The following is a 21,982-nucleotide window of genomic DNA, read 5'->3' on the forward strand; positions in this document are numbered from 1 at the left end:
TTTTCTTTTTGGCTTATGGTAAGTATTAGCCAAGTATAAAGCATTTGAAGGGAGATGATGAATGCAAGCCGTTCACCATGGGAGTACACTCAGTGGGTGTACTAGTTTGTTAGGACTGCCATTACAAAATACCACAGACTGGGTGGTTTAAACAACAGAAATTTATTATCTCACCTTCCTGAAGGCTAGAAGTCCAAGATCAAGGTGTCAGCAGGGTTGTCTTCTGAGGCCTTTCTCCTTGGCTTATAGATGGTCATCTTCCTCTTATGTTCGCACATGGTCTCCCCTCAGTTTGCGTGTTCTTTCTGTCCTAATCTCCTCTTACAAAGACACCAGTCTTATTGGATCAGGGCCCAACATATGACCTAATTTTACGTTAATTATCTCTTTAAAGGCCCTACCTTCAAATACAATCATATTCTGAGGTACTGGGGGTTAGGACTTCAACACAGGACTTTTGGTGGGGCAAAATTCAGCCCTTATCAGAAGGCATGAAGTCTATTAAATAGGGCATATAGAAAATGTTCAGGAAAGCTAAAATCACAAGTATTTAACTTCTCATCCAGTATTTGTGTGTAAGAGAAAAGTTAAGTGAATTTCAAATGATGATAGTTCTGGAGTGAAGATATGCCCAGATTTTTATAATTAGTTACATAAGGAAGTGAGGAAACCAGAATTTATATTAAGCCCTAACAATGAGAAAATGAAGCAATCATAAAAGTAGTATCATGTTATAAAATGCATCAATATTTATGTTTGTAGTAAGAAAGCAATAACAATGGTAAGCTATTAAAATAATTACCTAAAAATGTATTTCTTGAGGTAAAGGACAACTATAGAAACACACATTAATCAACCTGGCTAAAACTGGAAGAGGTAATGGTGAAGCACAAAAGCACCTCTAAAGAAAAAAGTATAAATTCATAGTTCATTATTACAATAGTATGAGGACTCTTGTAGTGTCAATCTTTTAAATATGAATATTTTCAACATTATTTTAAGAATAATTTAGACTAATAGCATGAGGAAAAAGTAGAAACACTTTTAGATACTATGGAATAAATCTAGTAGTTTCTCAGTAAACACAGTTTGGTGGACATTTCACCCTCTCTTGCTCTGTTCTCACCCAAATACATAAAAACTAGGAATCCATAAGCATATGTGGTATACGCAGAAAATAAATCAGGAAATAAGGGCACTGAATAGAATCCAAGACTCAATAAATTGTTTTATCCTTTCAAGATACTTTAATTTTGCAGTTATTGATTAATTAAAAAACACAGTTGTTTTCAGCATTTCCTAGCTATAGTAGTGCATAGGAAATTCCATTCTAAACAAAGAAGTAATTAATGAAATAACAACACACCTTAACATTTTACATTGATAGGTTACAGTTTACAAGGTGCTTTCACATACATTATTTCATTTGATTCTTCAACAAGCAGAAAAAACAGTGGGAAAGAAAAATGATTTTTTTAGGCTTACAATGAGTATTTTCAGGCCAATGGGCAGTCACTACAAGAACATATCAGAACAAGACAGCAGTGCCCACAAGCCACAATATCTTTTTGGTAGGCTGACAGTTTGATATCAATTGGATATTTAGCATCAGTGAAGGAGGAAGGAATCAGAACAGACACGAGGTTCTCATGATATTCAAAGAATTGTAAGAACACTGTAGAGTAAGAAGAAAGATGCCCTAAAATATAGCCTTACCGAGACTTGCTTCTAAGCATGTTATCCCTTCAAACGTCAAAAAGAGTCTTGCCACAACATATGAAAGTTAGAAGGGACCTTAGAAACTGCCTAATGGAACTCTTCCATTTCATAGATAAGAGAACTGAGGCCAATGACATTGCTAATAGTGACAGGCCAGTCTTGACAGATGCCTTGACTTTCAGCCTAGGGCTCCTTCCTCGACAATGCCATCTCATTATTTCTTCTGTTTCAAATAATGTAATCTGATATTAAACACTGATTCATTCCACTTATTTATTAATCAAACTTTTATTTTTGGCTCAATTGTGGCTGAAACTGGGAGTTTTATATAATTCTAAGATATTCTAATTCAGTGTACTTGAGTGGTCAGAAATAGACTCCCTTGATATATTTGAAAGCTTGCTGGTGTCCTTTAAATGGAGAGTTAAAATGGAACGGCTAAATAGCCCTCAAAAACCAATGTATGCCTAGGGTAATCAACCTAGGTAGATTCTATAGCAAATTGTGTTGGGCAGTAGTAATTTCATTTTTTTTTTTAGAATTCATAGAAATCATTTTAATTACTGAAAACTAAAAATGTAGTAATCAAAATGTCACCCCCATGATTTACTAAAATTATTTTGTAATAATTTTACAATAATATACAACAAAGGTACCATAGCATTTATAGCATACATATAGAATACATGATGAGCATGTTCTTGGGTCTAAATGAAATACAAAAAAAGTAATTAAAATTTTTTAGATTTATTAACATGATATATTTTTGTTACATAAAACTTGCTACAGCAAAGTATTTCATATTTTTCTTGCACATTTTAAATATAGGTGACCAACGAATCAGTATCAGCTTTTAAGTGACATGACCATGCAGAAACACTTGACAACCAAAAGATGTACAGACTGATAAGGAGAATATCTCAGACAGATTTTTTCAGTGTCTTCAAAGGTTTTACAAGGGTGTGGTACAGATGAAAAGAAGTAGAATCAGTGACCTACCTGCACCGATAATGAAGCAAATAGAGTGCTTATATACATTAAGATCAGTTTGATTAAACACAACTCATCTTATATGCATGTAAATTGATCATAAAAAATGAACACAGTTTATTTTCAACTATTTTGGTGTGTTGTTTTAAGATAGGTCACTGACACATAGAGATAAAACCAGACAGGAAATTTAAAAGCAAAGAAAAAACATATTTAAAAAACTGAGTTAAGCCGTGGAGTCTCAACAAACAGTGAATGAAATGTGCAAAAGTGCTTGAAATTTCCACATGACAGCAATGTTAAGTCAACTGGCAAAAAAGTATATTAAAAAAACTAAACTCAAATACTAAAATTGTATCTGCATGATCATAATTCCATTTACTGAAAGAAGAGGCAAGAAATTACAACATATCTAAAAATACCACACCTCAAAATTAAAACACAGTTGTGGTAGTTTTATAAATTTTGTCCCCTTTCCTCATTGCTGAGGCATAGGATGAAAGCCGAAGTTGCAACAGGGCCTCTACCTCAGGCTGACAAATATAGTACACCAGCATAATCACCTGACAACAACTTTTGTTCTTACTGTGACAAAACAAAGCAAAGCAAAGCAAAATAAACAAAAAAAACCTCTATATTTAAACAAAAGTGCCTCTATATTGTTTACAAGAATCAAGCCACTTGTTTGACTTAGCTAAGTATTTGTTCACATTAATGTTCTTTTTACTTCATTTCTCTTCCTTTCAAAAGTTTACAATGGGGACTATTTGAGAAACTTAAAAATGTGTCACTTTCATTAGTCATGTTCTATTAAAATACTGGCTAAAACCCTTATGGAAAGTTAAAGTTTAGAAATCTTAGAACTCTTCTCTGATACCTACATAAATGCTGGTATCAAGTGAGAGAACCTGGACGATGATGATCCATATCATTAGCTTTTCCTACAAATGAGACACGCTTGTCATACTGCACAGGCTGGTCACTTATTTACTCAAGGGGAGGACGATAGAAAAGGCGGTGAAGTGAAATAGAGCTTCTGATCTGTAGGAATCCAAATTGCTGGGTCTAGCTACTCTGTATTAGTTCTAGGAAAGTTATTGTTTTATTTGTATAAATATCCTTGGTGTAAAGACAGTCTACCTTCAAAAATTGTCCAGCGTTTTGGCAAAACCGAATATGAGCTACTCAAAGTAAAAATAATTATTAGAAAGTATATCCTTAAGCAACTGGCCAACAAAAATATTGGTAAGAACTACTAAAAGAAACATTTATCCTTCCCTTCCAATGTCACATAGCCGTAACACTGCCCATCTGCAACACCAACAAAATAAAATGAAGCACTATTTGCAGAAAAAATAATGAAAATGAAACGCGAAGAAATGGATTTAGGAGAAGAGGAGAAAGACGAACCAAAGAGAAGCAGGAAAGTGTCTAGTTCTGTGTTATGACACAGACAATGCTTGCTTAGCGGTGCCTTGTTACATAGGTGGATGTAGAGTGCACAGACGGATGACGGCAATAAAGACCTCACTCAGTCGCTGGAATGAAGGAACTAGGTAACTGCTTCGACAAGGACGGTCTCAGCTCTACCTTATCTCTTAACAGAGTGCAAAGACTGAGTGTGAGCTCTGATGTCATCTTGTTGCTCATCTCTAAAATTCACAAAATTCTTTTCCACATTTTTCTGTTATAGAGACACGGATATCTTCTTCTTCATAGTCATCAAAATTGCTGGTATCTCCAGAGCCTCTGAACTTTGGTATGAATGGAGCTTCAACCTATAATTGAGACAGAGAGAGAAACAAGAGTGATATTGTGATTTATAATAAGAAATATATATTTGGTCTTTGTGCCAGTTAGTGACACAAAGCTCCTAAAACCCTTGGATTTCCTGAGTTGAGAGTGGCAAAGGTGTCTTTTTTTATGTTAATGAGGTGTCTTTGGGAAAGCCCCTAAGTAACCTAAGGATGGAGGCTGGTTCCCAGGGGACCCAACCCTGTGATTAGAAGGTTGGAACTTTCAGTCCCACTCCCTGACCTTCTGGGAGGGGAGAGAGACTGGAGACTGAGTTCAGTTACCAATGGACAATGAATGAATCAATCATGCCTATGTAATGAGGCCTTCATAAAACCCCAAAAGGAAGGGGTTTGGATTTCGAAGAGCTTCTGGGTTGGTGAACAAGTGGGGATTTGGGGAGAGTGGCATGCTTGGAGAGAACAGGAAGCTCTGAGCCCCTTCCCACACACCTTGCCCTGTGCCTCTCTTCCATCTGGCTATTCCTGAGTTATACCCCTTTATAATAAGCTGGTCACCCAGTAAGTAGTTTCTCAGTTCTGTGAGCTGCTCTAGCAAATTAATCGACCCCCAGGTGTTTGTGGGACTCTTGACCTATAGCCCGTTAGTCAGAAGCAAAAACTGTACTGGCAATTGGTATCACCAGATAGATAGTGTCAGAACTGTTAACTGCTTGGTGATATGGAAAAAGAGGAAAAACAAATGCCACAGAATTTCCAAACAAACACTAAGGAAAATAAATTCCGACTATTACTACACAGTGGCAATCTTTAAAGGCCTTTAAGTCCCTAAATGATCACAACATTAAAAGAAGAAGCAAACTATAGGTTTGCTACTGATCTCAATATTTTCATTCAAGGAATGGTACAGGCCAACAACAATACTTGAGATTTCTAGGATAATTAACTGCTGGCATCAAAATGCTGGCACTTAAGGTTATAGAACTCCAGTTTTTCCTGTATCAGTTCCTTACTTCTAAAGTCCATTTTCTATCCCCTTTTCCTTAATTCCTTCCTCCTGAGGTTACAGATAATTCAGATTTATTTTTAATCATTTCTTAAAAATTCCCAACACGATTTTGTTTAAAATATCTGGCTATCAAAAATTTCTGAGAAATTTGAAAAAAAAATCTCTTTTAGAATTACAAAATTGTTAAATTCTGACAGTTTTCTCTTTGGATCCTAAAAATAAAATGTCTTTCCATTACTTAAAATGTGGTCTGTATAAAGACAATGCAGTGTATTGAATATGTTTGAGGAAAAGATTTGAAAAATTGAAACAATAACACCACAATTTACACAGCATCTATAATGTTTACAAACAATTATATGCAGGCTGTTTCATTTCTTCCTCAACATAACACTGTGAGGGAGGCAGGGAAGGTAGCCTTATTCCCATTTTACAGATTATAAAACAGAAAGTTGACCAAATTCATGTGACTAATAAGTGGCTAAAGCAGGTTTCAAATTCATTAGGTCTCCACTTCCAGTCCAGAGCTGTTTCTAATATTTATACCAGTGGTTTCCAAAATTTTTTGATTTATATGCCCTTTAGTAAAACATTTTTGAGTATATATCACCAATAAATGTATAGTTATTTATTTAAAAATTATTTACACACATGGCTAAACTATTATAAGATACACACAAACAAGACATCTAAAAAGAATAAGGTAAAAAATAAGTAGGAATGGGAAGTCTAATATCTTATTGTTTGCCAGATGGTTGCCTATGTGCCCTGCATTGGATCCTGCAGTTCTACACTGCACAGAAGAATGGGCTAAGCAGACAGTCGCCTCATGTCTACTAGCAAGGCAGCAGCTTAGGATCACACCTACTGAGGCAATCTCTGGAAAATGATTGTACAGTTTGAGCTGTCCAGGCCATTTTCTCCCATTTTTTGTCTTTCTGCCAGATGCCTTTGTCTATTCCGTTGTTCATAAGCACTTGGTCAGAGACTAAAAAAGGACTATGAAAATTATTCAAATTTACTATCATTTTTGTACTTCTCTACATACTTAGAATTGAGATGATAGTAAAACAAATGGCTATGTTAAAGTACTGAATTATTTCTGTTTGTAAATTATCTGGAGAGCCCCAAGTCCATTTTTGTTAAACATCAAGATTTGCTATTGATCAATTTGCCCAATAAAATAAATTGTTTGTTATAGTGTGCTACTTCTTGGCAGATAAGCTGTTTACTACCTGAGATAAATCCAGCCCTTTGGAAAGCACATGAATGCTAAATGAGCAGTAGAAGTTCTACCCATTTTAAGAATAATTGTTTAAAATACATGATATGTAAAGATTAGTAAATGTTGGCTAAAATAAATTTGAAAATATTCAAAATACATTATAAATCTTTAAGATACTAATAAAAAGTATAAACTTCAACAAAGTCTAATCAATTCATCTAAATATAGCATTAATTAACATAATATAATAAAGATAATATGAATAGTGATAATTGCAAAGGGATATAAATGATTTTATAGGAAAATATAAATTTCTATAATTGACTTTATAAGAGGCAAAAATTTGAAGAGGCCAATATCAACAGGAGAATTAATTTCTTAAAATTTCCAAGGTATAAATATAATTCCTATTTTCCTTAAATTTCCCAAAGAATAAGAAACATGGAAAATTTCCAGACTCATTTTATGAATGCATATAATCTCAACTCCAGAAAAACAAAAACTATAGATCAATAAAACTTATGACTATGGAAGTAAAAATCCTAAATAAAACTTTAGCAAATTGATTTTAGGCAGATATTAAAATAATAATACCCTAGGATTAAATGATGTTCACTTCAGGAATGTTAGGATATCTCACTGATGTAACTCCTTATATGTCAAAGAAGATAAAATACAGTAAACTAGCAATCAAGGATATTTCCTTAACCTGATCAAGAATACTTATCCAAGGCAAATAGCTAATTTCGTATTTGGTGGTAAAGCATAAAAGGCATTCCCATTCAAAAGAGGAACAAGATAAGACAGCTCAACAGGCCCACTGTTTTAAAATATTATTCTAGACATTCTAGCATATATAATAAATCAAAATGGAAATAAAATATATAAATATTGAAAAAGAAGAGGCAAATGACACCTCCGCCCACTGTGATTATCTGTCAATAAAATCCAAGGAAATCAATAACAGAATTTATCTAGTAAGGTAGCCAATTGTAACAAACATAGAAATGTTTTCTCCCATGTGCTCTTACAATGGGAGAGAAATACATTCACAGTAGCAACCAAAATATAAATTTAAGGAATAACTTTGAGAGAGAAATTGGACCTGTATGAGGGGTTTCTAAAACTTTATCAAATGACAGAAAATATCTGAATTAACTGCAGAAATATAACATGCTCATTAAAAAGAACCCTAAAGATTTTGGTTCTCTTCTAATTAATATACTATAATCCCAATTAAGATCACCCAATACAACATAAATATTTGGAAAGACCAATAAAACAGAGGAGTTATTGTTTAATGGGTACAGAGTTTCAGTTTTGCAAGAAGAAAAAGTTCTGGAGATGGATGGTGGTGATGGTGGCACAACAATATTAATGTACTTAATGCCACTGAACTGTACACTTACATACGGTTAAGATATTAAATTTTACGTTATGTGTACTTTACTACAATAAAACTGGAGAAAACTGAATTATGTATTTTTCATAAATATTTATAAGAATTCCACATATTAAATATATAAGTATTATGAAAATTGAAATAAAAAAATACAAAGCTACATAAAATGGTGTGGTGGTGTGGTATACAGTACAAGAAGAGACAAAAAGAGCTCATAAAAAATGAAGTTCAGAAACAGACTGAAGTGTATAATAATTTAGTATTAGGAAAGGTGGAGTTTCAAATAAGGAGTCAGATAATTATTATTCAACAAATGCTAAGAGGATAATTGGTTAATTATTAAACAACAATAGCAAAAAGAAGTTAGATCAAAAAGCACTAAAAGAAAATGTGGATTAAATAAGTCACCCAAATAGAATCTTGTAGTAGGTAGTAACTGTGATGTAATGGCCTGAAGCTAAGGGGAAAATGCAGGATCGGAAGAAGTAGATCTACTACTGAAGGTGGTCACTGAAGTCATGGGAATGGACTGTGGTGAGGAAAAGCACAGAAAAAAGGAATAAATATACCAACTGTTAATAGAGGTGCTGTCTGGATGATGGGATTATGATGATTTCATATCTATTTACTTAACATATTACCTGATTATAACTACATGAAACATACCTCAACCAGAAAGAAAAATAGAGCCTGGACCAATCTATTTAATCTTTCTCTCCAAACTACTCTTCCTTTTGCATCCTCTACCTTAATACAAATTTTAAGGATGAGAAATCTGATGCTTTAAAGTGGTTAAGTAATTTGCTTGAGATCTCACTCCTAATGGTTGTCTGATCTGGGATTCAGATCAATGTCTACCTAACCCCAGAGTTCATGCTCGCTCTTTTCTGCCTTCTGAGGAAGAGTCTTTCTACTCCAAAATTGCTCAAAGCATGAAAGTTAAGCATGTAATATGTAAAATCTATGAAAATCTTATGAAACAATGTACTGTTCAGTGGTTTGGAGCTTTATTTTAATAACCATGTTAAAAGGTCTTTAAAGGGGTAATGTGATCTTGGAATTGGGAATCTGAAGAACTTGGAATCAAACACAGGCATTATTTAGCAGCTGTATGATTATGTTTAAAGCAGTTAGCCTTTCTGAGCCGATTTTCTTATCAGTAAGATGGGGAAAATGGTACCACTTATCCCATAGGATTACTTCAAAGATTAAAATGAGAGGTTACAGAGTTGCTTTCATTAATTTGAAAGTACTGCATTGGTGCTAGGAAATTTAGAAAAAACATGAAAATATAAAATATTTATTTATTAGATCTAAAATCTATTTTAAATTGCTTTGGACCTTGTTCTTGACTAAACACAACCAGCTGAGATAATGATGCTAATGGCTACGTTTCATGAATTTGAGATGCAAAGGCTGTACTGCACTCACATTGTTTTGGTCTTGCTATATTTTCTATTTGCTGCATTCTAAAATTCTTTTAATGTTTTTTAAAAAATCTTTTATAAAAAAATATAAATTAGAGGGCCTCCCTGGTGGCGCAGTGGTTGAGAGTCCGCCTGCCGATGCAGGGGATACGGGTTCGTGCCCCGGTCTGGGAGGATCCCATATGCCGCGGAGCGGCTGGGCCCGTGAGCCATGGCCACTGGGCCTGCGCATCCGGAGCCTGTGCTCCGCAACGGGAGAGGCCACAACAGTGAGAGAGGCCCGCATACCGCAAAAAGAAAAAAAAAAAAATATATATAAATTAGAAAAACTGTGCTATTAATAATTTGAGCATTTACATTTTTTTCCTAAGGAAATTCACTCATGTGGCTGCATGGCATTATTAAATGTGGCAAATTTCTGAAACATTATAAGTTTTTGTTTTATGGAAAAAAAGAAAAAATAACATATTCAAGATGAAAACACTTTATTCATACAAACTATCTTTAACTGGGCATTTAAGAAGCAAAAGGAGAGATAAAAGTAATTCAGCACCGCAAAATCTTTTCTTAAATGTCTCAATTTATTACAAAGGTAAAGTAATAATGACTGAAAAATACCTGATGAATCCAGCACTTACACGTTATTATATCTGGCTGTATGCCAATTCTGGGTAAGAGAATATATTTGTTTACATATCATCCTACTAATGTGGCTTCACATCAGTTTTGAAGTGCAAACCATTACGACATTGTCTAATATATAACTGCCATGGCATTATGAAAAGAGGCATGGGTAGGAAAAATTTAACCAGGAAAACATTTCAATTGGTGGTCAAAATAGAATATACACTTTCCCTTCTATCAAGGAGAAAACTCATTTTTAAGTTGTGGGCTATAAAGGTTCTTTAAGTCCTGCATAAGATTAATTCAAAAGGTAAAAAAAAAAAATAAAACCATGTGTTAAGTTAGATACCTCTACTACATATAATTTAAACAGCAACTTTTAAAAAGCTTTTAAATTAAAGAAAGAAAAGGCTCACCTTCCTCTGGTAAATAGCAATCCAATCAGTTGTGGCAAACCACTTGTGAGTTTTTATATCACTCACACCATTCTTTAGATTTCCAAACCGCTTCGTCAGGTCCACCTGCAGCAGGTTCCTTAGAAGGTCCTTGAGATCTGAACTGAAGTGAGAAGGGAATCGAACCTGCAAAACAGACCATGTGGTAAAACACACATTCCAAAAATTTTTTTGAGGTGATAGATCATTATATAAACAAAAATATATAGTGACGACCTTCAGATACTTTTAACTACACACTTCAGTCTCCACAGTAGTCTTTAAAAAAGAGAACTGAGTCAATGAATTAAAACTGTTCTTGTAGGGCCTTGTTTTGGTCATGGACTCTTTAAGAACAAGGACCCCTCTCCAGAAAAATGTGCGTAACTACAGAACTTTTCCAGCAATGTCAGAAGGTTTACCCATCTTCAAGAGAGACCCCTTGGATCCCACATGATAAATCTTGTGTCTTAGCGACATACAAATTTAAACTTGCAATTTAAATAGAAAAAACACCATATGAAAGATATCAGTATGCACATTTTTGAAAGAGATGATCAAAAAGGAAGTCTAAAAATGATTATAAAAATCCACACTGCCTTTCATAGCATAGGAAACTACTTTTCTTTTACTTATGAGTGACTTTAAAAAATATTCTGCTATTATGCAATAGTGCAAAAAATGATTTAGATTGGTTTAAAAGCATTTTCCACTTTCTAAACTGTGAAGGCTTTACAATTAGTTGACCAGCCCCCAGCCTTAAAAACAAACAAAAAAACCCCCAAATAACTTAAGATGTTATATATCAAGTAATCAATAAAATAAAGTGCCAGTCATCAGAGACCTAGGTCTACTTTTTGTTTTGTTTAAACACATTCTTCTCCTCTAACTCTCTACTCCAACCTAACTCCCAGTTCTCACCCTATTATTAATATGGGTACTGAAAAATTAAATTAAAATGAGTACTACTAAAGGATGATATTAGAAGAAACAGCTGCATCTATGTCTCCTTACTCTTCCTTCATTACTACCACCTCTCCATTATCCTTTTCAACTTGTGTTCAATCATTTCCACTGCCCTCTTCCCCATCACACACACAAGGTATGTATGTGCATATATACACATGTGTGTGAGCACGTGCACTTTCATTTTAATCCCATTTTACTATTGTGCACTTGTAGGTCCCATTTCATGTTCCCACCTTCACTAAATACCAACATTATTCTCTGGATTATCATGGCTTTAACTTCAAACTGACCATAAATTTCTGAAGAAATGCTTTAAAGGGTTAACAGATCCATTTCTGAACTTGCATTCTTTCTTTTGTTCTCTACAAGTGCCACCATCACCTTATAACTTGCAATGTGCATCATTACATTACCTCAGGTGATCTTCACAATGCACTCATTCATTTAACTATGCTGTAGTATTTATGCATGTCTGTCTCGCCCAGACTGTGAGCTTCTGGAGGGAAGGTACTATGCTATTTTTTTGCTTCTATTCCCAGGATTTATTAGATCACTTCAAATAATATACTTCATCCATTCCACAATTACCTATTGAGTACCTACTATGTACCAGGCACTGTTCTAGGTGCTGAATATACAACAGTGAGCAAAAACAAAGTCTGATTTCTTGGTACTTACATCCTAGTTGGATATGACATACTTGGTGAATATGGTATTAACTCTTTTCTAAAGATGGAGAAACTAAGATTTCAGAGACATTATATACCTTACCCAATCATTACACTATAAAGTAGCAGAGCTGGGACGAGAAATCTTGTCTTACAGTTCTCAGCCTAATGAATTTTGCTCTTTATTACATTGTCTTCAAACATATAGAACTTCTTAATTTATATTCTGACTTTGAAAAAGTTCAACATACTTGATGTACATTCTCATGTTCTCAAAGCAGAAGTTAAATCATTAGGATGCAAAGCTAGAAATCTACGGCAATGCTAGATTCATAACCATAGTCTTCTGATTGCCACTCTCATGCTATTCTGTGAATAAATATTTCTCAAAGTGTGGTCCTAGGGACCACTTTCATCTAAATCAACTGGGAAGTAGAGGATGATAATGCAGATTCCTGGGGCTTATCTCAGATGTTAATGGTATTGGGCCTGAAAATCTGAGCTTCTATCTCCAAGTAATTAATCTGTACATGAAAGCTTGAGAAGCACTATTTGTAACACTATTTACTATTTATGCAGAAGTTTTATTTTTTCTGCTAGTGACAGATCAAAAAACAATTTTAGTGTAAGTAATAAACTAAGTCACCATCATACCAGAGGAATAGTATTGTGTCAAGCAAACAAAGACTATTTGAAGGTTGAAGGTTTGGGGTCAACTCATATTAGCAACTAAAAAAACTTCATTTTTGCAAAGCCTATATTATTACAGATTATTAGAGGTTTTATGTTCTAAAAAAAAAAAAAAGACGTGAACTACCACCCTCTCTAGTTTTTGCTTTTGACACAATGGCTTATCAGAAGTCAGGCACTATGCCAAACAGTTTATATGCACTGGCTCATAAAATCCAGAACATAACACCGAGGTAAATACGATTACTATCCCCACTTTACAGGTGATGCAGTTAAGACCTACAGAGATTAAGTAATTTGCCCAGGACTGCAGAGATAATAAGTGGTAGGGCTATAATTGAAAACCAGACTCTCCAACTCCAGGGTATATACTCTAGCTTCAGGTTGTTGTCAGGAACTTTATAAAAGAATGAAATTTTCATCTTAAAAATATTTGCTGTGTATTTCCTCATTTATCTTACTTGGAGTAAAAACTAGAGTATATAGGGTATTCAAAGACACACTGTCCACTTGAAAAATATCACGATTATTGATACAATGGTTATATTCTAATTTTCTTTAGATTCCAAAGAAATAACTTATTTGAAGTATACTTATCTTCATTTAGAATAGAGTTTGCCTGAACTGTTCAATATAATGTGTCAGTTATTCTCCACTTCATGATGTTCAGAATGGTAGACAGTGATGTACTACATATAAACTATCTTCTGAATTCAGGTAATATGCAATGCAATGGATAAAGAATATATACACCTGAATAAAGTAGTTTTTTATGTGGAATGCAGATACAGTGATGATCTTGAATAGTTAATGAGAACATTTATTTGGTTAATCTCCAGAACAGTGATTCTCAAATGGGGAATGGTGGTAGAGGGTTGTGATGGTAGATATCAAAACCATTTGGGAATCTTTTCAAATTCTAGACATGTCCTCCTCACCTCCACATCACACCCTCTTCCTCCCCAGAGATTATGATAGGTAGCCCACACTCCCTTAGTAAGCCATGTTAATGATGGGGATCTGTCATACCCTTAAAGTCTACTGGAGGGGAAATAATGAGAATCATTGTGAGAGTATTTTTTCCATGATTGTTCTGAAATGTAATCAGAAATGGAGTTTCTTTGTTGACTGAACTTTCCAAAGAGCCATGTTGATTCATCAACTGAAATTAGCAAAAAGTAGAAAATAAATGAAATTATGTTTTAAATGCAAGACCTTTATTTATAGTATGTTAACCTGGAAACACCAAAGACTTCTATAATGAGATGATTCAAAACTGTATCAAATTTTGATACTGTATTGTTTCTATCACTGTTATCAATTATAACTGCTGTAGATGTCAAAAGTAAAATCAGAATTCTAGAATATTGCAGCTAGAGGGAGCTTAATTTAGTCTAAACTTACCTTTTAAAGATGAGGAACCTTTTTTTTTTTTTTTTTTCTTTTTTAAAGAAAGATAAGGAACCCTAGCTTCAGTGAGACTACCAACTCAGTTAATTTCATTGTTGGGAAAATAACTTAATTCTTTTGACTCCTACATGTTTCTGCAGTCCATAATAGCATAAAATATATGATAGGGCAAATAATGTGAAAACAGCTGTAAACAGCTAGATATGGAAAAGAGACACTCTAACCCCATTCAACCAGTAGAGGTGAGTGATAAGGTTATTGGAAACTGGCACTATTTAACATGAAAGAGGTGTTTGTGCAATATGTACTCCCTAGAGTGTTTATTGGGTCTTCTTTCCCCTAATATTTCCTGTTTAGGAATGTTTTTCAACCCTTAGAGACCAAGTTACTTCTGGGTTTCCTAATGATGTATTCTTGAGAATAAATCTATTTCTACAGTGAGGTACAGACACACACAACAAACTTTTAACACATCATGTGTATCAAAATCATCTGTAATAATTTAAAAAATACAGATGTTTGGAATACACAGAAGACCAACAGAATCAGTATCTCTGAGAATGGGCATCTATTTCATGAAAGCTTCATGAAGGCAGAGACCACAGCTGATTTGCTGTATCCAGCACTGGTTTGTCATATACCATGAGCTTAATAAATATTTAATGAATGCATGAACTTAAATTCAACAAACACTGATTCAATGTCGTCTATGTGCTAGGCACTGATGTGCTTGGGATATAGTAGTAAACCAAAGGGAGATAAAGATTCCTGCCTCCAACAGTGTTTATATTCTAGTGAGAAAGAAACTTAGCAACAAGAGTGACCCTTTAAAAATGTTGTTATCCTGACAAAACCTTGCTTTGTAAGGTCTTTAATTTTTTACTCTGAAGAAAATGGGGAATCATTGCAAAGTTCTGAAAGGAGTAACAGGATCTGACTTAATGTTAGAGAGCAGTATCAATAAAGGTGTTAAGAAGTAGTTGAATTCTGCATATGTTTTAAAGATAGAGCCAAAATGGTTTTCCTGTGCATCAAATACGGAGTGAGGACTCCAGGGTGTTTTGTCTTGAGTAACTGAAAGTAGCTGAAAGGATAACGTTGCCATCAACTGAGATGGGAAAGATGGTGGGAAGAACAGATTAGCTACGGAAAACAAAAATCTGTCAGTTTTAGGTTGAAATTGAGATATTTATGAGACTGCTGAGTGGAGATTTCAGGTAGGAAGTTGGATACAAAAGTCTGCAACTCAGTGAGTCACGTATGGACGGAAAAAATGAATTTGGGAGCTGTCAGCTAGCATTAAAAGTCATAGCGAAAATGAGACCACCAATGGAAGAAATGCAGAAAAAGAAGAGGATCAAGCCAAAGAGATTTAGAAGGAAAGATGAGTAATTCAGGAATAAAACTAAGATTATGAAGAGTCACTGAAGCCAAGTGAAGGAGTCATGAATGAACCACTGAACTAGATTCTGTTTCTCTTTTTGCCACAAACTAGCTTTTATCTTTGGGCAATTCTGAGCCTTGATTTACCTACACATAGGATAAGGGAGTTAAATTAAGTAAAATGGAACATTCTTGTCATCTTAAAAATTCTACTAAGCTATTTCTTTAGTAGAAAGAATATCTGGGTTCCAATCCCAACTCCAGTTACATACATTCTCTATGCTTTAGGGCAAACTCTTTTACCTTTCTGAGTCTCACTTACCTCATCTATAAAATGATAAGAGTATAATTCATCTGGCAGGTATGAAAAGAAATTAGTTAACTTTTATGAAACGGCCTTTTCGTTATTTTTGGCTGTGCCATGCAGCTTATGAGATCTTAATCTTAGTTCCCCAACCAGGGATTGAACACAGGCCCACGACAGTGAAAGCACCAAGTCCTAACCACTGGACTGCCAGGGAACTCCCTGTGAAACTGCCTTGCATCTTGCAGGCACTAATTCAATACATGTTTCATTTTTAAGTCTTTTCATTAGGATAATATTTTAATGGACTGAAGTTGAATTTCTGAATCAAAGAAGGAACCTGGAAGTCAGCAATATCTATCATTATGTTTCCAGACTACCCAAGGGCACTTGTGCTAGAAAAGTCATTGGAGAGTGTAAGAAGTTCCTCTTTTCTTCTTGTCTCATGCTCCACCTGTTAAATTTGTACAACAAACACTCTTTTCTTTTCCTAAGGTTCTTAAATTTGATAGAGGCAGGGAGAAAATGGACAGCCATAACCGTTTTATAAGGACAGAATTGTGAATATAGCTGATACCTTAAACTTTGTCAAATTATATTACATAATATGTTAAAACAACTGTGAAATTTACTCTGAATTGAGCAAACAGAATATTGTTCTGCTTTCAGCACTGATTATAAAGTCTTGTACATTTTAGTTTTAGGAGCAACTATTACTTTATAAAAATTTAAGAAGTTACATCCAGAAAGCAAATCAGTACATGTTATTATAGTATCCATACTGGGTGATTTAAATTCACTGACTCTTTTTTAACTTTAGAAATAAAATAAGACCAAAATCAAGTTTGTCTACACTCAGCTTAATCACAGAAATTACAAAGTTGATCTTTGATTGAAGAAGAGAAAAATTTTACTGCTATTCTTCTGCAATTTATACAGGAAAAGATTGTTCAACCAGTAACATTATCTTTTATGCATCAGGGTAAAATTTACTGGGCTTAAATTACTCAAAAGAGTTTGCATACAGTAAATAATCTGTTAACTTCTGTCCACATGCATACTGGAATAAATTTTGAGAAATCCTCTCTCTAAATTAGTACAGTTCAAGAAAACTACCATCCCAGTAAAAAAAATTGTCTAGAAAAACTGAGCATATACATTAGTTAATTTTTCAAAACACATAATAACTTTTCATACATTAGGCTTTCTAATAGATATGGTGCTAAGTTCCACACTGCCTCATAGGACCCAGGGAAAGTTTAATCAGTCTGGATCCTATATATAAAAAAACATCTAGGACACTAACAAAATACTTATAAATATTAGTACCATGATTGTGGGCTCTCTGATCTGTTCTTACCTATGCAGAAACAGTGCATAGACATAATGAATTCAGATGGTTGCAAAAGGTTATTACCCACCCCATCCTCATTCCATCCCCTGCAAAACAAGTTGCAATCATTTGCCCATAGGACCCCTAAGGTAAGGACTGTCTCAAACAAGGTATTAAGAAGAATTTTAAATGTCCACAGCAAGATGTTAAAACACGGCCCTGGATTTTATGTAAATGGTATAACTGCTTTTGTACTTCATGAAAATAACTCCTGCGTACTGTTAAGTCTCTTTAACTGTAGCCATGCCAAATAGAAAAAGCCATTTTAATTTCTCCAAAAGCACTAACAATGGTGCCTTAGAAAAAGTGTAGTGGTACATCTGTATATGTATATATTACTTAGGAATACACAAAAAAGAGAAAATATAGCAGGCCTGAGACTGCAACCCTTCAGGAAGGCCTGCCTGCAAGTTTGGTACTTGGCAGGTATCTGGGAATTGGAATGGTGATTCAAAGTTCCATACATTGAAAAGAAACTTCCTTAAATGACATGAGTGGCTCACTGTACCTAGACTGTTGGTACAAATAATATGGTTTATGCTGAACATCTGTTTTTGTTCTGGGAGTCTGGGATTTTGCTATGTGTTAGGTAGAGGGTGTATATGTGATCCCAATAAAACCCTTGGGCACTGAGTCTTTACTGTGCTTCCCTGATAGATAACATTTCATCCATGTTGCCAAATTTGTTGCTGGAGGAATGAAGCGTCCTTTTCGACTCCTTTGGGAGAGGACTCTTGAAGGCTTGTGCTGGTTTCCTCTGGACATTACCCCATGTGACTTTTGCCTTTGCTGATTTTAGTTTATAAACTTTCTTGTAAGGTACTTGTTACAATGAAAGGTATTCATTCCTTGAGTATTACTATATGCTGAATTTTGTGAGTCTTCCTAGTGAATCACGAAACCTGGGAATGGTCTTGGGGACCTTGGACATAGAAGGGAATAGCCATCTGGCTGCTAATCAACTACATTTCATGTGAATGTGGATTGCTCTTCAGGAAAAAATTAACTGACTTTTGGGGGCTTCCCTGGTGGCACAGTGGTTGACAGTCCGCCTGCCGATGCAGGGGACGCAGGTTCGTGCCCCGGTCCAGGAGGATCCCGCATGCCGCTGAGCGGCTGGGTCCATGAGCCGTGGCCGCTGGGCCTGCGCGTCTGGAGCCTGTGCTTCGTGGCGGGAGAGGCCACAGCAGTGAGAGGCCCGTGTAATGCAAAAAAAAAAAAAAAAAAAAAAAATTAACTGACTCTTGGATCATTCTGTGTATACATATGTTTACAACTTTATATTTTGTATAGTGTCTCCTTGTACATTTTTGGTGCTCATTAAAAATGGAATAATATTTACTTCATACATAATGGAGCTAAGAATTTTTTTTAATTACATAAGTCAAAAACTCTAACTTTAGGGCTTCCCTGGTGGCGCAGTGGTTGAGAGTCCGCCTGCCGATGCAGGGTACGTGGGTTCGTGCCCCGGTCCGGGAGGATCCCACATGCTGCGGAGTGGCTGGGCCCATGAGCCATGGCTGCTGAGCCTGCGCGTCCGGTGCCTGTGCTCCACAAAGGGAGAGGCCGCAACAGTGAGATGCCCGCGTACCGCAACAAAACAAAAAAAACAAAAAACGCTTTAACTTTAAAGTTTCCACACAGCTCTTACTTGCCTGCCACCTTATTTGCAAATGTCATTTTTGAATACAACGTTAACTTTTGTATTAACAAGAGTAATGCAGCCAGATAGAGTTGCTGTGGAAACCATAACTGATTCTTGTATAGAGTATATGGCACTGAAGTATTAAATTTAAAGACTATATACAGAAACTCAGCATATGTATTGCTAGGATGAGGCAGAGTTAATGTGGGAATTATAAGACTTTTCTGTTAACTATGCATTTCTAAACCTGAATCTTAATATTGCATGAATAATTTGACATTTAAATACCACCTCCAACTCCGTCTTGCGAGAGCACTGGAATCACAACTAACTACTGAACAATCATTGACAGCAAGACACTGGAACTCACCAAGAAAGATACCCCACATCCAAGACAAAGGAGAGCTGCAGTGAGATGGTAGGAGGGGAGCAATCACAATAAAATCAAATCCCAAAACTGCTGGGTTGGAGACTCTCAACTGGAGAACAATTATACCACAGAAGTCCACGCACTGGAGTGAAGGCTCTGAGCCCCAGGTCAGGCTTTGCAACCTGGGGGTCTGGCAGTGGGAGGAGGAATCCTCAGAGAATCAGACTTGAAGGCCAATGGGGTTTGATTGCAGGACTTCGACAGGACTGGGGGAAACAGAGACTCCATTCTTGGAGGTCAGGCACAAAGTAGTGTGTGCACCAGGACCCAGGGGGAAGGAGAAGTGACCCCACAGGAGACAGAACCAGATCTACCTGCTAGTGTTGGAGGGTCTCCTGCGGGGGGCGGGGTGGAGTGGCTGTGGCTCAAGGCAGGGACAAGGACACTGGCAGCAGAAGTTCTGGGAAGTACTCATTGTAGTCAGCCCTCCTGGAATCTGCCATTAGCTCCACCAAAGAGCCTGTAGGCACCAGTGCTGGGTCTCCTCAGGCCAAAGAGCCAACAGGGAGGGAACCCAGCCCCACCCATCAGCAGACAAGCGGATTAAAGTTTTACTGAGCTCTGCCCACCAGAGGGATGCCCAGCTCTACCCACTACCAGTCCCTCCCATCAGGAAGGTTGCACAACCTCTTAGATAGCCTCAACCACCAGAGGACAGACAGCAGAAGCAAGAAGAACTATAATCCTGCAGCCTGCAGAACGAAAACCACAATCACAGGAAGATAGACAAAATGAAAAGGCAGAGGACTATGTCCCAGATGAAGGAACAAGATAAAACCTGAAAAAACAATTAAATGAAGTGGAGATAGGCAACTTTCCAGAAAATTCAGAATAATGATAGTGAAGATGATTGAGGCCCTTGGAAAAAGAATGGAGGCAAGGATTGAGAAGATGCAAGAAATGTTTAACAAAGACCTAGAAGAATTAAAGAACAAACAAACAGAGATGAACAATACAATAACTGAAATGAAAAATACACTAGAAGGAATCAACAGCAGAATAACTGAGGCAGAAGAATGGATAAGTGACCTGGAAGACACAGGGTGGAAATCACTGCCGCAGAACAGAATAAAGAAAAAAGAATGAAAAGAAATGAAGACAGCCTAAGAGGCTCTGGGACAACATTAAATGCACCAACATTCACATTATAGGGGTCCCAGAAGGAAAAGAGAGAAAGGACCCAAGAAAATATTTGAAGAAATTATAGAGAAAGCTTACCTAACGAGATTATAGTAGAAAACTTCCCTAACATGGGAAAGGAAATAGCCACCCAAGTCCAGGAAGCACAGAGAGTCCCAGGCAGGATAAACCCAAGGAGAAACAAGCCGAGACACATAGTAATCAAACTGAAAAAAATTAAAGACAAAGAAAAATATTAAAATAAACAAAGGAAAAATGACAAATAGCATGCAAAGTAACTCCATACATTTAACAGCTGATTTATCAGCAGAAATTCTGCAAGCCAGAACGGAGTGGTATGATATATTTAAAGTGATGAAAGTGAACAACCTACAACCAAGAATACTCTACACAGCAAGAATCTCATTCAGATTCGACAGAGAAATCAAAAGCTTTACAGACAAGCAATAGCTAAGAGAATTCAGCACCACCAAACCAGCTCCACAACAAATGCTAAAGAATCTTCTCTAAGTGGGAAACACAAGAGAAGAAAAGGACCTACAAAAACAAACCCAAAACAATTAAGAAAATGGTAATAAGAACATACATATTGATAATTATCTTAAATGTGAATGGATTACACACTCCAACCAAAAGACAGACTGGCTGAATGGATACAAAAACAAGACCCATATATATGCTGTCTACAAGAGACCCAGTTCAGACCTAGGGACACATACAGACTGAAAGTGAGGGGATGGAAAAAGATATTCTATGCAAATGGAAATCAAAAGAAAGATGGAGTAGCAATTTTCATATAAGACAAAATAGACTTTAAAATAAAGACTATTGCAAGAGACAAAGAAGGAGACAACATAATAATCATGGGATCATTCCAAGAAGAAGATATAACAATTGTAAATATTTATGCAGCCAACATAGGACCACCTCAATACATAAGGCAAATGCTAACAGCCATAAAAGGGGAAATTGACAGTAACACATTCATAGTAGGGGACTTTAACAGCCCACTTTCACCAATGGACAGATCATCCAAAATGAAAATAAATAAGGAAACACAGGCTCTAAATGACACAATAGACCAGATAGGTTTAATTGATATTTATAGGATATTCCACATGAAAACAGAAGATTACACTTTCTTCTCAAGTGCACATGGAACATTCTCCAGAATAGATCACAGCTTGGGTCACAAATCAAGCACTGGTAAATTTACGAAAACTGAAATCATATCAAGCATCTTTTCCAACCACAATGCTTTGAGATTAGAAATAAGTTATAGGAAAAACAAAAAATGTAAAAAACACAAACACACGGAGGCTAAAAAATGTTACTAAATAATCAAGAGATCACTAAAGAAATCAAA

The 21,982-nt window shown here is 35.7% G+C and overlaps 1 protein-coding gene across 1 annotated transcript in view; it reads right to left on the reverse strand.

Moving 5' to 3' along the window:
• Nucleotides 1-1,233: 1,233 nt before the first annotated feature.
• PRKACB (protein kinase cAMP-activated catalytic subunit beta) overlaps nucleotides 1,234-21,982 on the reverse strand; it is a 143,583-nt gene continuing 122,834 nt past the window's right edge. The window contains exons 9-10 of the mRNA XM_081225601.1: nucleotides 10,567-10,731; nucleotides 1,234-4,487 (exon numbers count right to left, since the gene is read on the reverse strand). Of these exons, the coding sequence (XP_081081727.1) occupies nucleotides 4,362-4,487; nucleotides 10,567-10,731 (291 nt within the window). The 3' untranslated portion in view covers nucleotides 1,234-4,361. The remainder of the gene's footprint in view (nucleotides 4,488-10,566; nucleotides 10,732-21,982) is intronic.

The sequence above is a fragment of the Mesoplodon bidens genome, assembly GCF_964165515.1.
Source record: "Mesoplodon bidens genome assembly, chromosome: 2".
NCBI classification, from domain to species: Eukaryota; Metazoa; Chordata; class Mammalia; order Artiodactyla; family Ziphiidae; genus Mesoplodon; species Mesoplodon bidens.